This window comes from Hylobates moloch, unplaced genomic scaffold (genome assembly GCF_009828535.3).
Source record: "Hylobates moloch isolate HMO894 unplaced genomic scaffold, HMol_V3 SCAFFOLD_3, whole genome shotgun sequence".
NCBI classification, from domain to species: Eukaryota; Metazoa; Chordata; class Mammalia; order Primates; family Hylobatidae; genus Hylobates; species Hylobates moloch.
Window position 1 is genome coordinate 90621877 of NW_026652278.1, and position 27317 is coordinate 90649193.

The 27317-nt window shown below is 41.0% G+C and overlaps 1 protein-coding gene across 3 annotated transcripts in view; it reads left to right on the plus strand.

Annotated features, from left to right (window-relative positions):
• Positions 1-27317, plus strand: part of CUL2 (cullin 2) — an 88734-nt gene that overhangs the window by 16270 nt on the left and 45147 nt on the right. For all 3 annotated transcript variants that reach the window (XM_032143608.2, XM_032143617.2, XM_058436543.1), the window contains exons 2-6: positions 4999-5139; positions 13132-13234; positions 15229-15323; positions 21597-21702; positions 26231-26313. In XM_032143608.2, the coding sequence (XP_031999499.1) occupies positions 5021-5139; positions 13132-13234; positions 15229-15323; positions 21597-21702; positions 26231-26313 (506 nt within the window). In that variant the 5' untranslated portion in view covers positions 4999-5020. The remainder of the gene's footprint in view (positions 1-4998; positions 5140-13131; positions 13235-15228; positions 15324-21596; positions 21703-26230; positions 26314-27317) is intronic.

Here is a 27317-nt window from a genome sequence, read left to right on the forward strand (position 1 = left end):
CAGAATTGTCCCCACTCTCAGAAACACTCAGGTGATTACAGTTCAGAGTGATGAAGTGCTCTAATAGAGGAAAGTGTGGAGTTCTCAGGTAATACCTACGATAGGACACCTTATCTAGCTTAAATGGTCCAATAAAGTTTCTTGAAAGCAGATGTAGGCCGGGCACAATGGCTCACACCTATAATCCCAGCACTTTGGGAGGCCAAGGCGGGCGGATCACTTGAGCCTCAGGAGTTGGAGACCAGCCTGGCCAACATGGTGAAACCCTGTCTCTATTAAAAATACAAAAATTAGGGTGCAATGGCTCGCGCCTGTAATCCCCCAGCTCCTTGAGAGGCTGCGGCAGTTGAATCACTTGAACGCAGGAGGTGGAGGTTGCAGTGCACTCCAGCCTGGGTGACAGAGGGAGACTGTCTCAGGAACAAAAAAAAAAAAAAAAAAGCTAGTGGACCAAGGTTAGACTATCAGTGGGAGTTAGGTGGAATGGGTGGAAGGGGCAGCTAAGGAAAAGAAAAGCACTCTAGGTAGAGAAAATAGTAAGGGTAAAGGCAAGTGTATGAATCAGGCTGATGTGTTCAGTGATCTCTCAGCAGAGAGAAGTTCCTAGATTATGATGCCACGGTAGGGAGTACCAGGAAGAGAGGAAGCTTGGGTGCCATGTTGCAGTTGAGCCTAAACTGAATGCTGTCTGTAGAAGGAAACAACAAACTTTGTACTTTATGTACAGAGTAACATGGTCAATTTTTTGGCTTAGATAGGTTATTTTTGTGTCTTTGATAAGGGCAAGATCTGAGATTCTGATCTTGAAGTCACGAACTTTGTTTTGTCCACTGTATCCTCAGAGCTTGGAATAGTGCCTGGCAAGGAGTAAGTATTCACCGAGCATGTCAGTGAGGCAGCATGGTTGCACACAGCAGCCTAGAGCACCGGCCGCAGCATGAGTCTGAATCCCGATGCCACCATTACATAGCTTTGTGACCTTAAGCAAGTTTCTGAATCACCTGTGACTCAGTTTTCTTATTCAGAAAATAGGGAGAACAGGCCAGGCGCGGTGGCTCACGCCTGTAACCCTAGCACTTTGGGAGGCCAAGGTGGGTGGATCACTTGAGGTCAGGAGTTTGAGACCAGCCTGGCCAACATGGTGAAAAACCCTGTCTCTACTAAAAATAAAAAATTAGCCGGGTGTGGTGGCGGATGCCTGTAATCTCAGCTAGTTGGGCGGCTGAGGCAGGAGAATCACTTCAACCTGGGAAGCAGAGGTTACAGTGAGCCGAGATTGCGCCATTGCACTCCAGCCCAGGCTGACAACAGCGAGACTCCGTCTCAAAAAAAAAAAAAAAAAAAAAAAAAAAAGAAAAGAAAATGGGAACAACAGTGGACTTACCTGTCAGAATGTTGGGAGGATTAAACGAGTTTGTACAGAGTACTTAGACTAGTGCTTGGCTCGCAGTATTTGCAGTGTAAATATTAACAGCTGTTACTATTTCTGCTGAGGGCCTGATTCCGGGTCATTTGTGGGGCTATACATGTATGGATGGATTCAGGAAATACTCATGTGCACAGTTGATGATAGGATGTGGTAAACAAGGAAGAGAAGGAGGCATGGTTAATTCCCTTATTTAGAGCTTAGGAAACTCATTAGGTTCTCCCACCTCCTCCACTCCCACCTTCCCCCCAATTTTGCACAGTAAAATCGCTGCTAATCCGTTCTAGATAGTTCAGGAATGAGTTGAAGGCCAGGAGGTGGAGGCTTTGGTACATTGAGGAAAGAGGATGTGGTTCAACATGGCATACTGTCTTTTGGATATTTGGCTTTTCTCTGATATTTTTCATTCTTTTCCATGGAGTCTATTCCTGGGATTCCTTGAGCTCTCTTCTCAGCTGGAAACACAGAAGGGCCTCTCCCAGTCTGTGGCTGGTGGTGCGGCCGCCATCCTACCCGCTCCCTTTGCTTGTTCTCTTTATGCATCATTCCCTCCTCCCCATTCTCTGCCTCCCCTTTCCTCCATGGTGGGAGACAAGAGAAAAGACGTTTCATCCTTTTTTGGCCTTGGCTACAGACTAGGTTGTTGCCTTACGGTCCTGCTAATAAGGGGAGACATGAGGGAGGCTGTTAAAACATTTGCCAGAAAAAATGTTCCTTTGAGCAATTACATTTAGCTTAGAAAATTTTTCTAATATGGGACCCTTTTGTTCCAGAAACCAGCTAATTCCTAAATGCAGTTTGTCTGAGGCAGGAGTCTTTGAACTCCCTTAAAAGCCCATTCAGGACCAAGTGTAGTGGCTCACTCCTGTAATCCCTGTACTTTGGGAGGCCGAGGTGGGCAGATCACGAGGTTGGGAGATCGAGGCCATCCTGGCTAACACGGTGAAACCCCGTCTTTACTAAAAATACAAAAAATTAGCCAGGCGTGGTGACAGGCACCTGTAGTCCCAGCTACTCGGGAGGTTCAGGCAGGAGAATCACCTGAACCTGGGAGATGAAGGTTGCAGTGAGCCGAGATTGCGCCGCTGCACTCCAGCCTGGGCAACAGAGTGAGACTCCATCTCAAAAAAAAAAAAAAAAAAAAAAGCCCATTAAGTTCACTGGAGCCAGGGGTTCCATGCTAGAGCCATGCTTTTCATTAGAACTGGGAGGTAGATACCCCAAGAATCTGGGAAGGAGCCTTAAGCTCTCCACTGCAAACCTGACATTTCTGTGGAATCTTTTTTTAATCTTAAAAGGTCATGTGAATTTTATATTCTACTCCATAATTCATCCCTGTTTGGTTTAATATAAATGTAAATTTCTTCCCTAATCTTATACCAAAACTGATGCTCCAGGAAGGTAAAGCCTTTCATTTTCTTGTGCCTTCTCATATTCCCTTGCATGCTACCTCATTCCCCACTTTCAGGAGTGCAAACTACAAGGATTTGGGGCCAAAACCTTTCTGTTGAATGTCCTGCATTATTTCCCATGATGGAAGTTGGCTTTTTGGTTAAGTGGGTCCCCGTTTCTTTCCCTCGCAATATTAAATGAGGACTGTAAATCTTTGAAACTGAGAGGTGACATCGTGCTGGCAGTCCTCACAGCCCTCACTCACTCTCGGCGCCTCCTCTGCCTGGGCACTTTGGCGGCACTTGAGGAGCCCTTCAGCTTGCCGCTGCACTGTGGGAGCTCCTTTCTGGGCTGGCCAAGGCCGGAGCCAGCTCCCTCAGCTTGTGGGGAGGTGTGGAGGGAGAGGCGGGGGCGGGAACCAGGGCTGCGTGCGGTGCTTGTGGGCCAGCGCGAGTTCTGGGTGGGCGTGGGCTTGGCGGACCCCGCAGTCGGAGCAACCGGCCGGCCGGCCCCACCAGGCCCGGGCAGTGAGGGGCTTAGCACCTGGGCCAGCAGCTGCTGTGCTCAGTTTCTCGCCGGGCCTTAGCTGCCTTCCCACGGGGCAGGGCTCGGGACCTGCAGCCCGCCATGCCTGAGCCTCCCCTCCCCCTCCGTGGGCTCCGGCGGCCCGAGCCTCCCCGACGAGCATCGCCCCCTGCTCCATGGCGCCCAGTCCCATTGACCGCCCAAGGGCTGAGGAGTGCGGGCGCACGGCACGGGACTGGCAGGCAACTCCACCTGCAGCCCCGGTGCGGGATCCACTGGGTGAAGCCAGCTGGGCTCCTGAGTCTCGTGGGGACGTGGAGAACCTTTATGTCTAGCTAAGGGATTGTAAATACACCAGTGGGCACTCTGTATCTAACTCAAGGTTTGTAAACACATCAATCAGCACCCTATGTCTAGCTCAGGGTTTGTGAATGCGCCAATCGACTCTCTGTATCTAGCTACTCTGGGGGGGACGTGGAGAACCTTTGTGCCTAGCTCAGGGATTGTAAATACACCAATCGACACTCTGTATGTAGCTCAAGGTTTGTAAACACACCAATCAGCACCCTATGTCTAGCTCAGGGTTTGTGAATGCACCAATGGACACTCTGTATCTAGCTACTCTGTTGGGAACGTGGAGAACCTTTGTGTCTAGCTCAGGGATTGTAAACGCACCAATCAGCGCCCTGTCGAAACAGACCACTTGGCTCTACCAATCAGCAGGATGTGGGTGGGGCCAGATAAGAGAATAAAAGCAGGCTGCCCGAGCCAGCAGTGGCAAGCCGCTAGGGTCCCCTTCTGCACTGTGGAAGCTTTGTTCTTTTGCTCTTTGCAATAAATCTTGCTGCTGCTCACTGTTTGGATCCACACTGCCTTTATGAGCTGTAACACTCACCGTGAAGGTCTGCAGCTTCACTCCTGAGCCAGCGAGACCACGAACCCACCGGAAGGAAGAAACTCCCAACACATCCGAACATCAGAAGGAACAAACTCCAGAACCGCCGCCTTTAAGAACTGTAACACTCACCACGAGGGTCTGTGGCTTCATTCTTGAAGTCAGTGAGACCAAGAACCCACCAATTCCGGACACAAAACTATACCCTTGATCATAGATAATTTGTACTAGAAGCTTTCCATTTCCTAGAGTTTGTAATGAATATAAATAGTCTATGAAATTTCTTGTCGGGATAGTCGTGAAAAGATGGTAGCTAACATTTTGTTGTGTGCGGGGTTGTTTTCTCACTCCTTGCATATATCATGCTATTTAATTATGTAGTGCTTTAAAAACAAATAACTGGCCGGGTGTGATGGCTCACGCCTGTAATCCCCGCACTTTGGGAGGCTGAGACGGGCGGATCACGAGGTCAGGAAATCGAGACTATCCTGGCTATCACGGTGAAACCCCGTCTCTACTAAAAAAAAATAGAAAAAATTAGCTGGGCATGGCGGCGGGTGCCTGTAGTCCCAGCTACTTGGGAGACTGAGGCAGGAGAATGGCATGAACCTGGGAGGCGGAGCTTGCAATGAGCTGAGATCGCGCCACTGCACTCCAGCCTGGGTGACAGAGCGAGACTCCGTCTCAAAGCAAACAAAAAACAAAACAAAACTAAGCTTATAGAATTATTGCTAACATTGTTATTGTTTTTAATTGACAGATTTCAACACTACACTTGCACAATGTCTTTGAAACCAAGAGTAGTAGATTTTGATGAAACATGGAACAAACTTTTGACGACAATAAAAGCTGTGGTCATGTTGGAATACGTCGAAAGAGCAACATGGAACGACCGTTTCTCGTATCCTTTTAATGGCAGCTTGATCAGTGTTCTAAAATTGATAAATTTGTTGAAAAGTGAGAACATGTTCAATGTTATGGAAGAACTTTCCCATATAACTATTTTCTAATATATTATCATCTACATTTCCATGTTCATCACCTCTTTTATGGCAATCAGTTATTTGATAACCTTTCATTCAACAAGTATTTATTGAGTACTTAGTATCTGTCAAGGACTGCTTTAGGCTTTGGGAATACAGTTGGTGAACAAAAGAAATTCCTTTCTATTATAAAAATAGAAATAGACACTAAACAGGTAAAAAAAAAATCTAATGTCATTGCTTTTAAGAAGAGGTCGTAATAAATGAAAGCAGGATAAGGACGTTGGGGAGGCTCGGAGTACCCATGTGCGTGTTGCTCTTTTAGAATGGGTGGCCAAGGAAGGCCTCCCTGAGGATGGTGACATTAGAGCAGAGACTGGAATGCAGCGAGGAAGCAAGCCATGTGATTTTGGGGGGAAGAGTGCGCTTGGTGGAGAGTGAACAGCAAGTTCAGTGACTAGGGTGGAAGCGTGTTTTTCATTAGATTGCCTACATGTGTGAATTGAGAGTTTTATGTAACGATGCAGATTGGTGATTTCTCTAGGATGCCCTGAAGCCTAGTTTCCTGCATTCCTCCATGACCGTGATCTGCTAGACCTAGCTAGTGCTGCCCTCTCTAGCAATCTTCTGGGGCTACAGAAGGGCTGCCCTCATTATATGGGGCATACGTTCTTTAGAAAAGCTCTGATTTCATAATATAGTAGTTCAGCTTGTTCTCAATGCCTAATTCAGTTGTTAATATTAAGCTGAATGTGGATGCAAGAAGAGTAAAGTTCTTTAGACCAACAGAAAACCATTTAATTCATTACAACTGCAGTAGGCAGTAAGGAAAGTTTGTTAAGCCAACTATGTTCTGGGCGCTGAAGATATGTAAAAGGGTGATGACACTTTGGAAGGCTTCATAGTTTGCAAAGATCTTTTATATTTTTTATGTTATTTGATAAACAAGTCTATCAGATCAGTGGGGCAAAAATAATTACTTGACTGTAACAGATGAGGAAACTGGTCTCAGAGGTAGGGGAATTACTTGCCCAGGGTCATACAGGTAGTAGTTGATGGAGCACAGACTTGAATATAGTATCTTAAACATCCAATTTCCTATGCTTTCCAGTATATCTAGAGGATAACCAATACAGATTCTGCCTTTGAATTAGATAGCTAATTTTTCTGTGGAACATTATGGATTGATTTGGGGCAAGAATCAATAAAAGTTGAAAAAGTGTTGCTATTTGTGTGTTAGTGAGATTGGGCTAGGCAAGTTCATAGGTGCTTTTAAGGATATTTTAACTAAAATAAGGAGCAGAGAGGGAAGAGGAGTTGGTTATAGATGACTACAAGAAGAGCAAGAAGAGGGAAAATGAACAGGAGGTAAAGAAAAAATAATTAAAATGTGTTCTTCATTGTTGTACAGAATCAACAGTGAATTTCTTGGTTTTTAAGTGGTTTTGCAATAGATTACTTCCCTGGAAAGTGACCCCTTCAGTCACTGTTATTTCTCTGATGTTATTTGTTTGATCTGTCTAATATGGTTTACTTATTCTTTTTTTTTTTTTTTTTGATTTTTACTTTTTAGAGACAGGGTCTCACTCTGTCACCCAGGCTGGAGTACAGTGGTGTGACTACAGCTCACTGCAGCCTCAACCTCTTAGGCTCAAGAGATCCTCCTACCTCAGCCTCCTGAGTAGCTGGGACTACAGGCATGTGCCACCACACCTGGCTGATTTTTAAAATTTTTTTGTAGAGATGAGTTCTCACTGTGTTGCCCAGGCTGGTCTTGAGCTGCTGGGCTCGATCACTTCTCCCACCTTGGCCTCCCAAAGTGCTAGGATTATAGATGTGAGTCACCTTGCCCAGCTGGTGGCTGGGCCAGTTATTCTTTACCTGATCATGAATTTTCTCTTCCCCCAAAATAAAAAAAAAGTCTGCAAAAATAATGATTAAAGAGTATAGGCCGGGCGCGGTAGCTCACGCCTATAATTCCAGCACTTTGATAGGCCGAGGCAGGCGGATTACAAGGTTAGGAGTTCAAGACCAGCCTGACCAACATGGCAAAACCCTGTCTGTACTAAAAATACAAAAATTAGCCGGGCGTGATTGTGGGTGCCTGGAATCTCAGCTATTCGGGAGGCTGAGGCAGGAGAATTGCTTGAACCCTGGGAGGCGGAGGTTGCAGTGAGCCAAGATCGGGCCATTGCACTACAGCCTGGGCAACAAGAGCAAGACTCCGTTTCAAAAATAAATACATAAAAGGCTATGCTACTAATTGTTATAAGGTAAAATTCCATCATTTTCCCTGTTATTTTGCCCAAGAATATAAAGTTCACTTCTACCCTTAATATCTTATGTGGAAATTTTAAGGGCCATACAATGTAAATATTTTGAAAAGGAAAAGACAGGTCCCTCCACATTGTTTCAAATATGTGTTATTATTTGAACTTTTAGCATGCATTTGTGGAGAGGGTGAATAACACAAATACGGACAAGTTCATAAAATACACCGCTGCACAAATAATTATAATGCAAGCAATTACATTATCAATAGAACATTGAACAATAGAACATTGTCAGCATTCACTATAACCCCCACCCGAAACATGTGACCCTCTAAGTTCACAATCCCACCCGTTTCTCTAGGAGCTAACTACTATCTTGATTTTTGTGCCTGTTTTTGTGGTTCTTTTTTTTTTATTAGACATAGTGCATTGTAGTTCTTTTTTTTGTTAGACTTAGTGCAGTGATCTCAGCTCATTGCAGCCTCCACCTCCCAGGTTCAAGTGATTCTCATACCTCAGCCTTGCGAGTAGCTGGGATTAAAAGTGCCCGCCACCATGCCTGGCTAATTTCTGTATTTTTGGTAGAAATGGGGTTTTGCCATGTTGGCCAAGCTGGTCTCGAACCCCTGGGCTCATGTGATCCATGTGCCTTGGCATTCCTGAAGTGCTGAGATTACAGGTGTGAGCCATCGTGCCCAGCCTTTTGTGGTTCTTACATGGTGAATTTTCTTGGACTTTGTGTGAATAGAATAAACAATAATGGTGAATTTTTTTTTTTTTTTTTTTTTTTTTTGTGGCAGGGTCTCACTCTGTTGCCCAGGTTGGAGTGCAGTGGTGTGATCTTGGCTCACTGCAGCCTCCCCCTCCTGGGTTTAAGTGATTCTCATGCCTCATCCTCCCGTGTAGCTGGGATTACAGGTGCGTGCCACCATGCCTGGCTAATTTTTGTATTTTTGGTAGAGATGGGGTTTCACCATGTTGGCCAGGCTGTCTTGAACTCCTGATCTTAAGTGATCCCCCCGGCCTCAGCCTCCTAAAGTTCTAGGATTACAGGTATGAGCCACCATGACCAGCCAATGGTGAATTCTTTGATTTTTGGACTTTGTATAAATAGGAAGGCTGTACCTGGCCCTGTTCTAGTCTACTTTTACTCAAGGTTTTCTCTCTTTTAGTAGCTGTTAGGACAGATTTCCATTCCAGACTCCAGCAGCATAATGTAGACATTTTCCTACTTGAAGAGAAGTGGCATCTAAAAGGTTATAGTAAGTCCAAAATGATTGTTAGGGGAAACTTAATATTGCCTTCCCTCAACATATTTCTTCCAGGTAGGAATATGAGTTCATCCTCCCACCATGTAAACCCAGGCATACTGTTGTCTTCGTTTCTTTTTTTTTTGAGACGGAGTTTTGCTCTTTTTGCCCAGGCTGGAGTGCAATAGTGTGATCTTGGCTCACTCCAACCTCCGCCTCCTGAGTTCAAGTGATTCTCCTGCCTCAGCCTCTTGAGTAGCTGGGATTACAGGCATGCGCTACCACACCCAGCTAATTTCGTATTTTTTTTTAGTAGAGACGGGGTTGCACCATGTTGGCCAGGCTGGTCTTGAACTCCTGACCTCAGGCGATCTACCTGCCTTGGCCTCCCAAAGTGCTGGGATTACAGGCATGAGCCACCACGCCTGGCCATCATTTCTAGTTTATATTCTATCAGGCATCTCTTTCAAACATAGACCAGTTTTGATGTCATTGAAAAATATTGAGGCAAGTACCTGTATCCTTGACACTTTTCACAAGTGTTAGAAGGAGAAGGTCTTAGTAACCATGGAGACTGTGTAGCAGCCCATCATTCTTTCTTAGATTTTACAGATGGGAAAAGATTTTATCTATAGTCAGGTGTGTTTGGTGCATCAGCAACTGCCTGACCCTATTCTAAATTATATCAGGCCAATTGATATTTGTTCACATTGATTCACTAGCTGTGCACTTGAAAATTTTTGATTTAATTAGTCATTTTTTATCCTTGCTTGCTAATTCATGATTTCATAGATACTGCATTTGTATTCTTTCTCATTAGAAATGCCAGCAAATCTGGTGGGGCACAGTGGCTCACGCCTGTAATCCCAGTACTTGGGAGGCTGAGGCAGGTGGATCACCTGAGGTCAGGAGTTCGAGACCAGCCTGGCCAACATGGTTAAACCCCATCTTTACTAAAAATACAAAAAAATTAGCCAGGCATGGTGGCGCTCAACTGTAATCCCAGCTGCTTGGGAGGTAGGCAGGATAATTGCTTGAACCCGGAGGGTGAAGGTTGCAGTGAGCCGAGATAGCGCCACTGCACTGCCTGGGTAAAAGAGCGAAACTCCATCTCAAAAAAAAAAAAAAAAGTCAGCAAATTCTTTTTTACTGTTAATTTTATTGTATTTTTTTTTAATCGTCAAATCATTTTTTGGTTGTCTTACATTTTCATTTTTTTAGGTAACCTTTTATTTCCATTGCAAAACTCTCATTGTTTTTGACCCATGGCATAATAGAGTTCATACTGTTAAATCTCAAAATTAAGCCAAGCATAGGAAACACCTTTTAATAGAGAACATGAAATAAAATAAATAACTTTGCTGCTGGTTAGGACTATCTTTTGGTTGCAGCTAAGAGCTTTCATTCTGGAACAGCTTAGTTTCTCACTGAGACATTTTTAAACTGGAAAGTTCATAAATAGAGGAGTTTTTGTATTCTGGCTCCCTAAAAAATTACTTAGGAAAAGATAAGTCTAGTGAAAGAATGTTTTAGTTGAAATCTGACCTAGTTATTTTGTGGGTTTTTTTTCCTTTTCTTTTTTTTTTTTTTTTGAGATGGTGTCTCGCTCTGTTGCCAGGCTGGAATGCAGTGGTGTGATCTCGGCTCACTGCAGCCTCCGCCTCTTGGGTTCAAGCAATTCTCCTGCCTCAGCCTCCCGGGTAGCTGGCATTACAGGCATGTGCCACCACACCTGGCTAATTTTGTATTTTTAGTAGAGATAGGGTTTCACCATGTTGGCCAGGATGGTCTCAATCTCTTTTTTAAAATTAATTAATTAATTAATTAATTAATTTATTTATTTATTTTGAGACAGAGTCTCACTCTGTAGCCCAGGCTGGAGTGCGGTGGCGCGATCTTGGCTCACTGCAACCTCTGCCTCCCGGGTTCAAGCGATTCTCCTGCCTCAGCCTCTCGAGTAGCTGGGACTACAGGTGCCCGCCACCACGCCCTGCTAATTTTTTTGTGTTTTAGTAGAGACGGGGTTTCACCATGTTAGTCAGGATGGTCTTGATCTCCTGACCTCATGATCTGTCCACCTTGGCCTCCTAAAGTGCTGGGATTACAGGCATGAGACACCATGCCCGGCCTCGATCTCTTGACCTTGTGATCCACCCGCCTTGGCTTCCCAAAGTGCTGGGATTACAGGTGTCAGCCATCATGCTCGGCCGACATTTTTTGTCTTTTAAAGCGTCTTGTCTATAATCAAATCATAACTGAGTGTTGGAGGTTGAAAAGCTCATTTTCGTAGGTGCTCTTCATAAGGGCTAAACATTTCCTGGTTGGTTGGATATTTGAATAGTTTAGAGAAAAAGAACATAGTTAATTGGTTAAAATTATACAGTGATTTGAGACCCAAAACTATGGTGAGTTAAAACATAAACTTTTAAGGTGGATTCACTGCATTAAAAAAATACATATATTCTGAAGGAGTCCAACAGTGCAGAAGTACTGTATATGGAATGAAGTGGGAGAGTCTCCCTGTACCACCTCTCTTGTGTAGCTCCTTTCTCCTTAAGCTGGAGATTTGGCAAAAATCCTTCCAGTAGATTTTGTTTACATTTACATGCAGCGGATATATTGAGCGGTGGCTCATACCCGTAATCCGAGCACTTTGGGAGGCCGAGGCAGAAGGATTGCCTGAGTCCAGGAATTTGAGACCAGCCTAGGCAACATGGTGAGACCCTGTTTCTACAAAACATTTTTTTGAAGTAAAAATGTAAGTAAATCTTATAAATAGAACCGATCAAAAATTTATAAATAAGTAAATAAATATGGAGAGGGCTGCTTGCGCTTTCTAGGGTAAGGGTGCTAGGTAAATGGAGCATGTGAGATGGATTTTGCATCTCCTTTCCTTCAGTAGGATTTAATAAATCGTCAAGTGCTAGGAACCATGCCTGGGAGCTGGGAGTATGGAGTTGATGAAGAATAGGCTAAGTGGATGGGAAAGGTATAAATAAATTTTACTGTATAAAAATAAATTTTGTAGAAGAATATATATAAAGTGTCGGGGGGACATAGAGGAGGAAGAATTTGCATCCTTGTTTTTAAGTTAACGTTTTTATTTCATAGTATTTCCTAATCTTTCTATTAAATGTAAATACCTGACTTCATCCTGAATCATCAGCCTTATTTCCAGTTTGTATCTGCATCTTTAGTTAGGCTTGTCTCAGGTTGCTCATAGGTCCTTTATCTTCTACATTTGGTTAATGATGGGCAGTTTATAAAGTAACATATATGAGTTTATTTGGGTCTTACAGGAGCTGTGGAGATGTCAGGGAAAGATTCATTATCTTTACCTGGAGACGCTTGGTGGTGGTCATCGTACTGATAAGATGGCATAGCTTTATCATGGAACAGTTCTGGAGTATAACCACCAGGAGGTCCTGACCTCTATGTTGCTCTGGTGTCATTGTTCCTGTGGACAAATGAGCTGTTACGTCCAAAATGCCTTGTCACAGTAGTTGGAGGCAGCATATGAAACACCTAGTTCCCAGAATCGTAATCTAATACCGTGTCGGGCCCCAAAGTTATAAATGGGCTTTGCCTTAAGTCTTATCTTTTGTTCTTCTTGGTTTATAATGTTTCTAATTATTGGAGATGTTGAGAAGATACAATAAAGCAAATGATATTAAAAAAAAAAAAAAAAAAGGAAATGCCACCCGAGAGAGGCTAGGAAACTTGGTTAAGATCACTAGCTATTGAAAGGTAAAGTCTTGGGTCTTACTTCTTTCCACTCCTTCTGTTATCTACTTCTGGTGAGACTTAGCAAGGTACTTAGTTGATGTTCAGAAACTTAATTCATATTCCTATTCACGGTATATTTCTTCTGATAGAATAACGGTAGAGTATCCTGACTCCTATGATGTAGGAGGCTGTGTCAAATGAATAATTTTTGTTTAGTTTCTCAGAATTGCTTAGACATATATCTGCCTCTTGTCATATTCCATAGCCCATCATTGATACTATGGATGCTAATATCATTGATACTATTGATACTAATATCCATTCTAATATAAACCTTATTTTGTAGGATTCTGGGTAATTTGATTTTCCAGAAACCCCCTCTGGATTTTAACCTCTCTGATAAGAACCATTTTCCTTACAGTGTCTTCAAATAATTCTCAGTAAATACTTGGGAATGAATAAGTGAATGAATCTTATATAAAGTAAGCATGGTTATGTATTCTGTATTCTATCTTTGTCATATATATAACAGTATTTATTATGTATATTATAAGCTAAACAACAAAAAGAAATGTTTTTTCATTTTTTAATGCCAAACAAGGTAAATCTCATGTTTTAAAATTGTCTCCAATAAATATGAAAACCTTAATAATTTAACTAGAGATATCTATGCTTTATGTGTGGCCTATCCTGAACCCCTTGGAGAAAGACTTTATACAGAAACTAAGATTTTTTTGGAAAATCATGTTCGTCATTTGCACAAGGTAAGCAATGATACATACATGATATAAATATGTTGATAGTTGTATACTTTACTAGTTTACTGTTTTCCAGTGTAGAACTTTTATCAAGGTCAGCTTGTTTTGCTGCTGCTGCTGCTTTTTTTAAATACAGGGTCTTGCTCTGTTGCCCAGGCTAGGGTGCAGTGGCGCGATCATGGCTCACTGCAGCCCCGACTTCACTGGCTTAAGTGATCCTCCCACCTCAGCCCCCCGAGTAGCTAGGAATACAGACACACACCACCACACCTGGCAATTTTTTGGTTTTTTTTGGTAGAGACGGGGGTCTCACTATATTGCCTAGGCTGGTCTCAAACTCCTGGGCTCCAGTGATCCTCCCGCCTTGGCCTCCCTTGTTTTTGCTTCTTAATCAGCATTTTAAAAAGATACACATATTAAGATCTTTGAGTCAAGCACTGTGTTAGGGAAATCAGTTTACTTGCTCAGCATCTCCTAATTAGTAAATGAAGGAGAGGGTCAGCTCAGGGTTTGTTGAGTTTTGAAATGTGCTCCTACATCCTCTGGATAGTGTTTATACAGCCAAATTTCCCCTTGTTTTTTATTCCTATCTCTTGGTAAATCTCTGTCTTTATTATTTTCAGCTTTTTAGCTGCCTTTCATGTGCTATATAAAGTCTTCCCAAAATCTAAAATTAAAAAGAAATGGTAAATGGTGATAGAAGCTGTCTCTGTGACCAGTTTTTTTATTAGTATGCCGTACATAGAGGGGCAGCATCACAGACATGATCTGTGTATAAACAGCGAGTTTTGCAGTATTTTGCTATAGACAGCATTTCCAACTTAATTTAGACTACTGATCTAATCAGGAACTGGATGAGATAATTTAGTGCCTGCGTAAGAATCTTCACTCTGCTTTTTATTAGCTGTCGTAACCATGGGCAACTCACTTAACAACTACCTTATGGACTGAGTTTTGACTTTCTTTATCTATAAAATGGGAATAAAACAACACAGTTTATTTAAACTGTCTAACCCTGCACATGGTCAGGAGTAGATACTTTTTTAAATGGTAAGAACTGGCCTGGTGCAGTGGCTTACACCTGTAATCTCTGTACTTTAGGAGGCTGAGGCAGGAGGATCATATGAGGCCAGGAGTTCAAGACCAGCCTGGGCAATATAGTGAGACACTATCTGTACCAAAAAAAAAAAAAAAAACCCCTCATAAGTAAGGCACAATTGATTGTGTGCTGTTTCCCTGAAAATATTGGAAAATGCTCTACTTTTGATTATATATGGCATATGCATTTTAGTGTTCTAATGTGATCATTTATCCGCTTATAAAAGCGCTTTTGATAGCAAGTGTGTTAAAGTGGTCTTAAAGTGTTTAGTATGTTAAAGTTCTGCTTTTGTAAGCTAGTGAGCTTTGGTTACACCATAAGTGATAACTGTGTAAGACATTAACAATTTTTTTGCAATTTTATATTTTAGGTTACATTGTAAGTGTGATTTTTTTTTTTTTTTTTTTTTTGGGAGACAGTCTTGCTCTGTCACCCAGGCTGGAGTGCAGTGGTGGGGTCTTGGTGTGATCGGGTTCAAGTGATTCTCCTGCCTCAACTTCCTAAGTAGCTGGAACTTACAGCCATGTGCCACCACGGCTGGCTAATTTTTTTTTATTTAGTAGAGACGGGGTTTCACCATGTTGGTCCAGCTGGTCTTGAACTCCTGACATCAGGTGATCCACCCGCCTTGGCCTCCCAAAGTGCTGGAATTACAGGCGTGAGCCACTGTGCTCGGCTCAGTTTATTCTCTATTATGGATGCTTCACTTTCATATTGAAGACTCACATCTTTCCCAGTTGTTTCATTTTTAATATGTGTATTTAATATGTGTTGTGTAAATGTAATTTGTACAGCTAGAATTACATAAATTATTTTAGTACATTAATTTTGATACATTTTATGGTTGACAGTGAAAATGATTATTGCTTTTCAAGTAAAAATATTTTTCTTCTTTATATAGAGAGTTTTGGAGTCAGAAGAACAAGTACTTGTTATGTATCATAGGTACTGGGAAGAATACAGCAAGGGTGCAGACTATATGGACTGCTTATATAGGTGAGTGTGCCTTTAAAATCTAGACAAGCTAAGCAGCATTGCCTGCGTTTAATAGTTGACAGGATAATTTTTTTATTGTCTATTTCTCATTCACGTGTGCAAAACTAAAGCATTCTCTCTGACATGGACTTCTCTTTGCTGTGGGGAAAGGTCTATAGTCAGGGTAAGGTGGGTATTTAGGAGCCAGGGAGTGTGTGGAATGTTCTGTGAAAAGTAAAACTGTACTCAATTGCATGGCTCTGTTTTTTCTGATTGTTTACAACCTGTAGCACATGTTTAATCTCAACAGAGATCATTGTGAAAATTCAACTTGCATGAAACTTAGTGGGAAAATCTCAGCTCATGTCCTCTCGATATGTTCTTATTTGACTCTAGCATTCAGTATTTTATGTTTGATGCAAATGATGTTAGATAAATTACTGGGTTATTTTCCCCTTGAAGTTCTGCATTCCCCATGGTCTAGGCATATTGAATTACTTCTAGTTTCCTAATGGCCCATGGTCTCTCCCATCTTTCTGCCTTTCCTGGTGCTGTTCTGTCTGCCTGGATAGCTTCTCTCTTTCTTTTTTTCTATTTTTCTTTCTTTTATTTTGTCCTCTTTTTTTTTTTTTTTGAGGCAGGATCTCACCTAGGCTGCAGTGTAGTAGCATGATCTCAGCTCACTCCAGCCTCAACCTCCTGGGCCCTAGCAATCCTCCCACCTCGAACACCCTTCTCCCCCGTTGCTGGAACAACAGGTGTGCACTGCCATGCCCGGCTAATTTTGTTTATTTTTTTGTAGAGATGCTGTCTCACTATGTTGCCCAGGATGATCTTGAACTCCTAAGCTTAAGCAGTCCTCCCTCCTCAGTCTCCCAAAGTGCTGGGATTACAGGCATGAGCCACTGTGCCTGGCTAAATTAGTACTATTAAATTGGTGCTATTTATGAACTTTTAGTAAATGTTGCAGCCTATTTAATATGTGTTTGTGTATGTGTGTGTAAAATGATATGAGGTAGTTACTATCTCCATTTTTTACAGAGGAAGAAAGCAATGCTGAGAGCATTTTGTTGAAGGTCACTCAGCTAATGAATCACAAAGGCAGGATTTAAACCCAGATCAGTCTGAATCCAAAGCCCATCCATTTAACCACTTCATTCTACCACAATCTTGTTCCAGATACATGCTATTTCACTTAAGTAGATTCTATTCTCAATCTTTTTCTTGTATAGGCATACTTTGGAGATGATGTGGGTTCAGTTCCAGACCACCACACAATAAAGGGAATATTGCAATAAGACAAGTCACACAAGTTGTTTGGTTTCCCAGTGCATATAAGTTATGTTTATGCTATACTGTAGTCTGTTAAGTGTTCAGTAGCATTGTCTAAAAAAATGTGCACAACTTAATTTAAAATTACTTTATTGCTAAAAAAAAAATGCTGTTGATGATTTGAGCCTTCAGCAAGTTGTGATCCTTTTGCCAGTCTTCTTGCCTCGGTGTTGTTGGCTGCTGACTGATCATGGTGGTGGTTGCTGAAGAGTGAGGAGGCTGTGGCAATGTCTTAAAATAAGACAACCATGAAGTTAGCTGCATCAGTTGACTCTTTCTTCACAAAAGATTTCTCTGTAGGGTGCAATGCTGTTGGATAGCATTTTACCTGCAGTAGAAATTCTTACAAAATTGGAGTCAGTACTCTCAAACCCTGCCACCACCTTGTCAGCTAGGCTTATATAATATTTGAATCCTTTGTTGTCATTTCAACAATGTTCATACCATCTTATTAGGAGTAGATTCTATCTCAAGAAACCACTTTCTCATCCATAAGAAGCAACTCCTTATCCATTCAAGTTATATCATGAGATTGCAGCAATTCAGTCCCATCTTCAGGATCCACTTCTGAGTTCTCTTGATGTTTCTACCACATCTCCAGTCACTTCCTCCCCGGAAGTCTTGACCCTCTCTAAGTCGTCCATGAGGGTTGGAAGTGTTAACTGAAATGAGTGACTGAGGCAGGTGTCTCAATCAAAGTTTATTGAGCTAGCTTAAGGATGCACCCAGGAAAAACGCACGGCACAGATGCATCTGTGGCTGTTTTGTCCAAAGAAGTTCTTAGGAGGTTTAGTGTTTATACATTTTCCTTAAAACATGAGGGGTGGTGGCAGTGAGGCAAATGGTTACCTACTTGTGAGACTAATTAATGCCAGGTAAATCTACATTTTATATAAGGTAAACCTTTGAAGCAAAAGGAAATAGAAGAAGAAAACAGTTGTACAGACATCTCAGGGAAGGAATGATTACTCTCATCTTGACTTTGCCCTGTGCCTGGGAATATCAGCTAATATCAGGTGGATGCTAACAGACCTTAGGTTTTAGGAACTAGACTTTAGACTACAGATCTGGAGTTACAATTGACCTGTCCTTGTGTTATGGGAGGATTTACATTTTAATGGTTTTGAGGCTAGCAAAGAATTTACGTATGAGTGACTTTTTGAGGCGGGGTAGTCATTAGGAAATGGCTGAGGTTTTTTGCCTTACCATGGGGGTCTGGCTAATATATAATGTTTCGACACAAACTTGTAAGAGTTATTCGTCCAGGAAGAGGATGGCCATTTAGCATGACTCAGCCTCCAAGGTTAAATTCCTGTTTTGGCCTAGGAGTTTTGGGAATCCTGAGATTTTATTTCCCTTTACAGAATCAGCATCTTCTAATCACCTGTTCATAATGATATTTAGACCTTCTCCCATGAATCATAAATGTTCTTTTTTTAAAAATTTTATTATTAATTTTTGAGACCAAGTCTCGCTCTGTTTCCCCGGCTGGAGTGCAGTGGCACAATCTTGGCTCACTGCAGCTTCCGCCTCCCAGGTTCAAGTGATCCTCCTTCCTCAGCCTCCTGAGTAGCTAGGATTACAGGCACACGCCACCATACCTGGCTAATTTTTGTATTTTTTTTAGTAGAGACGGGGTTTCACCATGTTGGCCAGGATGGTCTCGAACTCCTGATCTCGAGTGATCCGCCCGCCTCAGCCTCCCAAAGTGCTGGGATTACAGGCGTGAGCCACTGTGTCCAGCCTCATGTCTTTAATAAGAAGCAAATATGTGGTTAATAAATTTGATTATAAAATACTACAGTGACTTATAAATTAAGAATGGTGTCCATATTAAAATGAAAAATGGAACTGTTTATGTTTTAAATTATGACTTTATTTTATTACTTTTTTTAATTTTTTTCAGACGGAGTCTTGCTCCGTCGCCCAGGCTGGAGTGCAGTAGTGTGATCTCGGCTCACTGCAACCTCCGCCTCCTGGATTCAAGTGATTCTCCTGCCTCAGTCTCCTGAGTAGCTGGGATTACAGGCAGCCACCACCATGCCTGGCTAATCTTTGTATTTTTTTAGTAGAGACGGAGTTTCACCATGTTGGCCAGGCTGGTCTCCTGACCTCAGGTGATCCACCTGCCTCAGCCTCCCAAAGTGCCAGGATTACAGACGTGAGCCACCATGCCTGGCCATGACTTTATTTTAAAACATTGTATTTCAAGCTTAAATTTACCAAGAGTAAAAATCTGCAATAAGAAAGACATTGTTAATGTAAGTTAGTTTAAATTTTATTCTGTGAGGAAAAGATAATACTGGTTTGTCCTAGCAGATACAAAGCATGTAAAGCTGCACTAAATCAATACCTGGCTCAAGAATATACATCCAGATCTTTGGAATGGATTAGTGAATTCAGGCCTGATCTGCAGATCTAGCATCTGCTTCTGTGCTAAGCAGTTTACACTTATTACATAGGTAAAGGAAGCTCCTGTAGAATTCTGAATAGGAAAGTGACATCCTGACAGCAGAATTTTTAGATGAATTAAAGATGCCAGAAACTGAAGTAGAGCCCAGTCATACAAATGTTCCACATGATCGGGGCAGAGGGTCAGCAAGTACATTGGAAGTCAAAGGAAGTAGTGGGAGGAGGTGATGAATACTTTAGGAAGACAGGAAGACTGACTAATTGAAGCAGGCAAAATGGAAGGATGAGATAAGTGATTCTCATGTTTTAGGCGAGGTTACCGGAATGGTCTTGGTGCCAGTGACCAGAAAAGAAAACTGGTTTGGAGCAGATTCCATATTGGAAGGCATGTGTAAATGGTAATATGACAATTAAGTACCCTCTACTGAGGGAGCACCCCTCCCTGACGAAATCTTGTATTTGTTTGTATATTGTACCACAGAGTGAGCTCTGTGTGGGCAGAGACCATATTTTTGCTTTTCATCTTTGTGTTTCCAGTGCCTCATGTTGACCTGGCACACAGTATACCCTCAGCTGATGTTGAATGGGAGTGGGAGACCTCTCCTGAGTTTCTGTGTCAGCCCTGCCACTTAGGAGCCGATTGACCTTTGCAAGCAAGCTCTTTAACGTCTCTAGGCTGCAGCTTTCTTAGGTATAAAATGATCATAGGAGTACCACATACATCTGTCTTATAGTATTCAGCCACATAAAATGCTTAGGGCTGTGTCTGACAGGTGATCTCAATAAATGTTAGTGATTACTTTTATTTCCTGGTATTCATGGCTTTTATGATCTGGCTGCAGGCTGCTTTTCCAGGTTTGTGTTGTACTGTTAGCTTTTGCTATCCTTGCTGTCTGGAATGTTATCCATTTATTTATTCAATAATTATTTTTTGAGGGCTTGACTTTTGCCTGCCACTACTGTGGATGCTGTCTACAAGAGGAGGTTCTTGCTTTGTATACTGTACATTCTAGAGAGGAGATGAATGTACCAAAAAAAGAAACCAATAAAAGCATAGGATTATTTCATAGTAGCAATTACTGTGAAGAAAGCAAAACAGTTGTGCATTAAATAGTTACTTGCTTAGGGCTGGGAAGTGAAGGCTAACTCCTCTGGGGTTCAGGGCAGGCCTGAAAGGTGTGTCTGTGCTGTGAGACTCGGATGAAAGGGGACTACCCTCAGAATATCTGGGATGGGGCACTTAGGTGGAGAGGCCATCCCCTCTCTACCTTTTACTTTTGTCTCTCAATCTGATTCCTCTTTCCTCACCTGGAAGGCATGGTTGGAAACTCAGCATGAAATTTTGAGAGTTACAGTGAGAATAGAGAGGAAGGAATAATTGGCATTTTAAAGGGGAAAAAAAAGAGTATGATCTTGTAACTTATGGTCAGAGGACACTAAAATATGAAATGGTACATCAAGGTTGTAAGCCATGGAATGTAGAGCCTTGACTAGTGAATACGGAGGTGGAGCTTGTGTAAGTGGTTGTGGGTATACCACTTTGGAGTCAATTTTCTAGGAGTTATTATTATTTCTTTAAGAGACAGTCTCACTGTTACCCAGGCTGCTCTCAAACTGCTGGCCTCAAGTGATCCTCCCACCTCAGCCTCCCAAAGCACTGGGATTACAGGCGTGAGCCCCCACGCCTGGCCAGGAATTACGTGTTTAATTGTTTCCCAGAATTGTTGTCTTGTTTTGGTTGTGTAGTGAATTTTGAAAAGTGTATATATTCACATATAGATTTCATGGGTTGTTTCCTAAAATACTTGTATTGTCAATAGCTATTTACACTAGCAGAACCTTTCAAATGAATAGTTTTAGGTGGTGATCGTTAAAGGCATTATAGTGAAATCTGGGATCCTAAAAACTACACAGTTGAACACTACGAGTCCTTTCTCCATGTTTTATTTTAGAATTCTGTGTTCATCTCGGTTATTCTTAGAGTTAATCACGTTTATTAGTCTTGAAATATATTAAACATTTTTATTATAATTCATTTTCCTCTGGTAGACAAAGTCATCTTGTATCTGTCAATCTTGCCCGTACTTACTATCTGTAACACTCTGTTCCATTTTCTTACCTACTGATTGTGATCTTTTTTGTTTAAAAATGAAAAATTGCATTTCTTCCTGGTGATTAGAATATAAATTAGAAAGCTAACTTGACTTTTATCTTTTAACCATTCTCTGTTTAATTTTTGGAAAGTGGACTTTATCTTGACTTTCCCAAGAAGAGTCTGGGAAGTAGCAAACGAGATTGTAGAAATTCTGAAATTTCTTATCAGAGCTGTTGGGCTAGAAGGGTATTATAAGGGCTTGCAGAGAAAGGTGGGCTGATAATTTTAATTTTTATTATATTTCTAATCTCTACATAATTCATTTCTTTTGGATTTGTTAGTAGGCTATTCCATGGTTGATATGTAACCTTAAAAATATTCTTCTAAAGTTGCAAGTTATTTGCTTTCCTACTGAGTTTAACTTAATATCCATTGATATTACATTTATTTTCCAGGTATCTCAACACCCAGTTTATTAAAAAGAATAAATTGACAGAAGCAGACCTTCAATATGGCTATGGTGGTGTAGATATGAATGAACCACTTATGGAAATAGGAGAGGTAGGAAATTCTTTAAATGACCAGCAAACATAAGTATGTTTTTATACATTGAGGTAATTTGATTGCGCATCATTTTTTAAGGACACTGATTTGGCTAGCTTAAAATGGTCAAGATTTAAAATATCCTAAATAAAATGCTATAGTGATTTCCTAAGAATCCTCAGAGGAACGAAAAAGATGTGACGACTACTCTTTTGATAATTAAATTTATAATGGATGAATGATAGAGTTAATGGTTCTGCATTGTGAAAAAACTCAAAAACAATTATAAAGTGTTGACGGCCCGGTAGTTAAAAAGTGCAGGGGACAAGTACTTAAAAGACAGGCTAGAGGAGAGGAAACACAAATTTATGGATACAACAAATTTATTGTAACTTTACTTTAAAAGTAATTAAATTCAGAGTAAAACAATTAAATGGGCAGTTTGGTCAGTTCATTCAAGTTCTTGAGGTACAATGCAAATTAAAATATGGAAAATTATGCTGATTGTGAAAGAAATATTATTGTACAAGCTTGTTTATTCATTTAATACATCTTTATTGTATAGCCAGGCATTGGGGATACAATGGTGAACAGACAGAAAGTCCCTGCACACAAAAGCTTGTAAGTTCATGTAAGGGAAGCAGATGCCAAATAGGAAATTAATGTTAACTTGTGATTTGTGTTAATGAAGGAAATAAACAGGCTAAGAGGCAGCATTAGGAGACATTTAAGGTAGTGTAATCCTTTCCGAAAGAAATTGATCAGTGTCTTTCTTTCAATACAGTTTAAAATACTTAATACCTTTTGACCAAGTAATCCCAAGTCCCAAGCCTAGTGATCCATACTTGGAAAATAATAAATATGAGAAAAGAGTTTAATGTTTAAAAGTATTCTTTGCAATCATTGTTAATAGGGTGCCTAATGACTGAACAGTGTAAAATTTCAGCATCCAACATTCAGCAATAAAAAGCATGGAAGAAGAATGCATTATACATGATATGATTTTGTTATAAAAGTAGACAAATGGAAAATTAATAGCAGAAAATTGTTCACAGAAACTTTAACAAAGGAGACATTGTTTATGAAAAAATTTGGACACAAAATTATAGGTATATGTTGAATACAAATACAATTATAGGGAAAAGATGATGTAGAGAAAAAGATCAATGAGAAATACCAAAATATTAACAGTAGTTGCTTTTAGTTAGTAGCATTATATAAGTGAATGATTTACTTAAAATTTTCCCTTATCACCAGCACTGTCAAGCATGCTTCTCTTCCCAGAGGAAATCACTGTAAACAACTTAGTTTGCATCTTTTCTGAACTTTACCTGTGTATTTACAAATATTTACATACACACACACAGCAGTTTTGATTTTATTTCTCAAACTTCGATAAAATGGCACACATAAAGTTCTACAGCCTATATTTCCTGCCTTTTTTTTTGTTATTTGTTAATGTCTGTCTTTCTACATAAGTTTGTTTTTTGTGAAAGCTTAATATTCTGTGGAGATACAGAATAATTTTTTAAACTATCCCTTAATTTTTTTTTTTTTTTTTTTTTTTTGAGACGGAGTCTCGCCGTGTCATCCAGGCTGGAGTGCAGTGGTGTGATCTTGGCTCACGGCAAGCTCCACCTCCCAGGTTCACACTATTCTCCTGCCTCAGCCTCCCAAGTAGCTGGGACTACAGGCGCCTGCCACCACACCCGGCTAATTTTTTGTATATTTAGTAGAGGTGGGGTTTCACCGTGTTAGCCAGGATGGTCTGGATCTCCTGACCTTGTGATCCGCCTGCCTCGGCTTCTCAAAATGCTGGGAGTACAGGCGTGAGCCACTGCACCCTGCTTATTTTTAATTTTTTGTTATTACAAACAACACTGCAGTGAACACCACTATTCTTTATTCATTCATTATTTTTGAACCCCTCTGTGTTATATGTTGAATACAACAGTGAACAAAATAGAGAAAAATCTTATGCTCACGGAGTTATATTTATGTGTATATCTCTTGGTACATGAGCAGAACTTTTCATAGACTGGGTGTCAGGAAGTGGAGCCTCTGTCGAAGCACATCCTGAAGTTTCGCAGCTCTGCCCCATTGCCTTTGAGAAGGGCCTTTACCAGTGTGCCCTTCTGCCACGTGTGTAAAATACCAGTTTTTCATGTATTGCCTCCCCAGTCCCCATTCATGCTATTAAGAAAGAAAGGCAAAACTTGAACAATGTTCCTTGTGGGAAGACAGATGCTTAATTACCCATGGATCAGAATAAAATTACCCTAGGGAAACAATAGGGAGGTTAGCAACAGCCTATCTGGATGTAGTTAGTGTGGAAAAAGAGAAGAGTCAAACAAACAAAAAAGATTGGTAAATTTGAGTATATTAAACTTTAATATATTTTTACCAAAACACAATAAAGAAACTGAGCAGTTGATTTACTGGGACAGACTGTGAAACTTTCAAGGGATTAATTTCCACAATATATAAAAAACTCTAGCTTTTATTAAGAACAAGACAAACTTTAACAGACTAATGGGCAACATTAGGAATGGTCGTTTCACAGGGAAGAACCCAAAATGGACAATAAACATTAAAGAATTCCCAGCTTCACTCAGTAAAATGAGAGTTAAAACCACAAGGAGACACTATTTTTTGTTGTTGTTTGTTTTTTGTTTTTGTTTTTTTTTTTGAGACGGAGTCTTGCTGTCGCCCAGGCTGGAGTGCAGTGGCATGATATCGGCTCACTGCAGGCTCTGCCCCCTGGGTTCACGCCATTCTCCTGCCTCAGCCTCCCGAGTAGCTGGGACTACAGGCGCCCGCCACCTCGCCTGGCTAATTTTTTGTATTTTTAGTAGAGACGGGGTTTCACCATGTTAGCCAGGAATCGTGTCGATCTCCTGACCTCGTGATCTGCCCGCCTCGGACTCCCAAAGTGCTGGGATTACAGACGTGAGCCACCATGCCTGGCCGGTTTTTTTTTTTTTTGAGACAGAGTCTCGCTCTGTCGCCTGGGCTGGAGTGCAGTGGCGCGATCTCGGCTCATTGCAAGTTCTGCCTCCGGGTTCACATCGTTCTCCAGCCTCAGCCTCCCGCATAGCTGGGACTACAGGCACCCGCCACCATGCCCGGCTAATTTTTTGTATTTTTAGTAGAGACGGGGTTTCACCCTGTTAGCCAGGATGGTCTCAATCTCCTGGCCTTGTGATCCGCCCACCTCGGCCTCCCAAAGTGCTGCGATTACAGGCGTCAGCCACCGTGCCTGGCCAAGGAGACACTATTTTATGTCCAGCAGACTGGCAAAGTTTGACTAAAGCCTGGCAGTACCACTTGTTGTCAAGTATGGGGACTAATGGGAAATTTTGTCTTTTGCTATGCAAGTGTAAATTGGAAAATCATTTGGCTTGATTTAGTAAAGCTGCATGAGCACTTGATTGTTCAGTCCAGGATCTCAACTTGTAGGTGTATATCAGAGAATCTCTTGCTTATATGGGCCAAATGATGCATACAGGAATCACAGCATTGTTTCCAGTAGCAGAAAATAGGAATCACAGACACATCAGCAGTCATCAGCAGTAGAGTGGAAAAATAAATCATGGCATGTTTATACAACAGGATGCTGTATAGCAGTGCCAATGATTGAGCTATGGCTGTATGTTTCCACTGGATGGGTTTCACAAAATTCTGGATTGTAATAACCTGAGGGGAAAGGAGGAGGCTATCTGGGACAATGGTAATGGTGAAGTTGTATTTCTTAAACTGGGTAGTGAATACAGGAATGTTTTATTACTCTTTTAACCAACTTGCTCTTTTTTTTTTTTTATGTTGGTATAAAATTTTTCGTAATTAAAAAAATCAGTCTACAGCCAAATCACATTATTTCATTTAACATAAATCCTTTGTTTCTGTTATGGTCCAGGTATCTATAGCCCATTTATAGTTTTGAGCATTTTAACCATCAATAAATTAAGTTGGTTTTTTTTTTTTTTTTTTTAGATGGGGTCTCGCACTGTCGCCAGGCTGGAGTGCAGTGGCATGATCTGGGCTCACTGCAACCTCCACCTCCCAGGTTCAAGCAATTCTCCTGCCTCAGCCTCCCGAGTAGCTGGGATTATAGGCGCATGCCACCACACCAGGCTCATTTTTGTATTTTTAGTAGAGACAGGGTTTTGCCATGTTTGCCAGGATGGTCTTGATCTCCTGACCTCGTGATGCGCCCGCCTCGGCCTCCCAAAGTGCTGGGATTACAGACGTGAGCCACTGTACCTGGCCTAAATTAAGGTTTTATAATAATCAATTATTTCTTGAGATTTTCAACTAATAATAAAACCTTAATGTTGATAAGGCTAGTAGAGTGGTCACTGATATTTCAAATTAGAAATTTATTTTCTTTGAGTTTTTAAATTTTTGTTCAGGTTTTATTTGAATTTTGAAGTATTAGTATAAATACTTCTTTTGATGAGTATTTTTAGTTAAAAAAAAAACCTTGAGGGAATGTTAGACATATACTAAGTAATTCAGCCCTGATGATTTTCGTTTTTCCTGGCAGCTAGCATTGGATATGTGGAGGAAATTGATGGTTGAACCACTTCAGGCCATCCTTATCCGAATGCTGCTCCGAGAAATCAAAAAGTGAGTACTGACATTTATCTTACTGAGTCAATTTTATTTTGTTGTTTGATATGGTTTTAAAATAGTGTACAATTGCATAGCCAGTGACTAGCCTTGGGGCTGGTTTTACCGTAATGAGCTTCATTTTACTTCTAATGCCAGCATTTTTAAGTTGTTTTATTTTCTTCTTCTTCTTTCTTTTTTTTTTCTTTTTCTTTTTGGTGGGAGGAGCTCTGGTCTTTTCTTATACCCTAATATGCTTAGTATATAAATAAGTATCTGAGGGAAGTGACTCATTGCCTTTCAGAGCTGAAAACTCTTAGACTTTCTAGGCAGCGCCCTGAGTTGCTTGTACATATTATCTGTGTAAATCCTTGTGAGGACCACCTATTCAGGAAGACATTCTTCCAGTTAGTTGGCTACCTCTCAGCCTCAGTGTTATAATCAATAACTTGCCTAATTTTGTGAGATAAATTTTTGGGAAAATGGTTTCCCACTCTACCCATGGCTCAGAGTGGTAACACTTTTTACCCTAGTGCTGTGTGAATACAATTTAGTACAAAGAACATTTTCCTGTGGAATCTAGAATAGAACATCCTTGGATTAGCTCTGGCTCAAAGACTCTCAGAAGCACTCTGTCAGTCACACAAATATATATCCAATAAATTCCAGGTTACTGTAACTGATGTTATAGGAATTATCTAGACCAGTGAATTGTAGTGTAATAATGGCCACTCCACCTGTATCTGTGCTCATCAAGAATACCTAAATAAGGAGTTTTTTTTTTATATGAGGAACACTTTGTCAAAGCCGTGGTACTTAGTATGGGACTCCTGGGAGGAAGTAAGGGATTAAACACACACACCCACCCGTACGCCTCACATAAGAAGATAAGAGAATATTTTTAAATTTTTAATACCCAAAAGAAAGTAGGTGGTAACAACTAGTAACTTGATTTTTAAAAATTGTCACTGACCATTTGAATGATTCCATTGTTTTTAGAGATAGAGAGCTGGAGAGGAAAG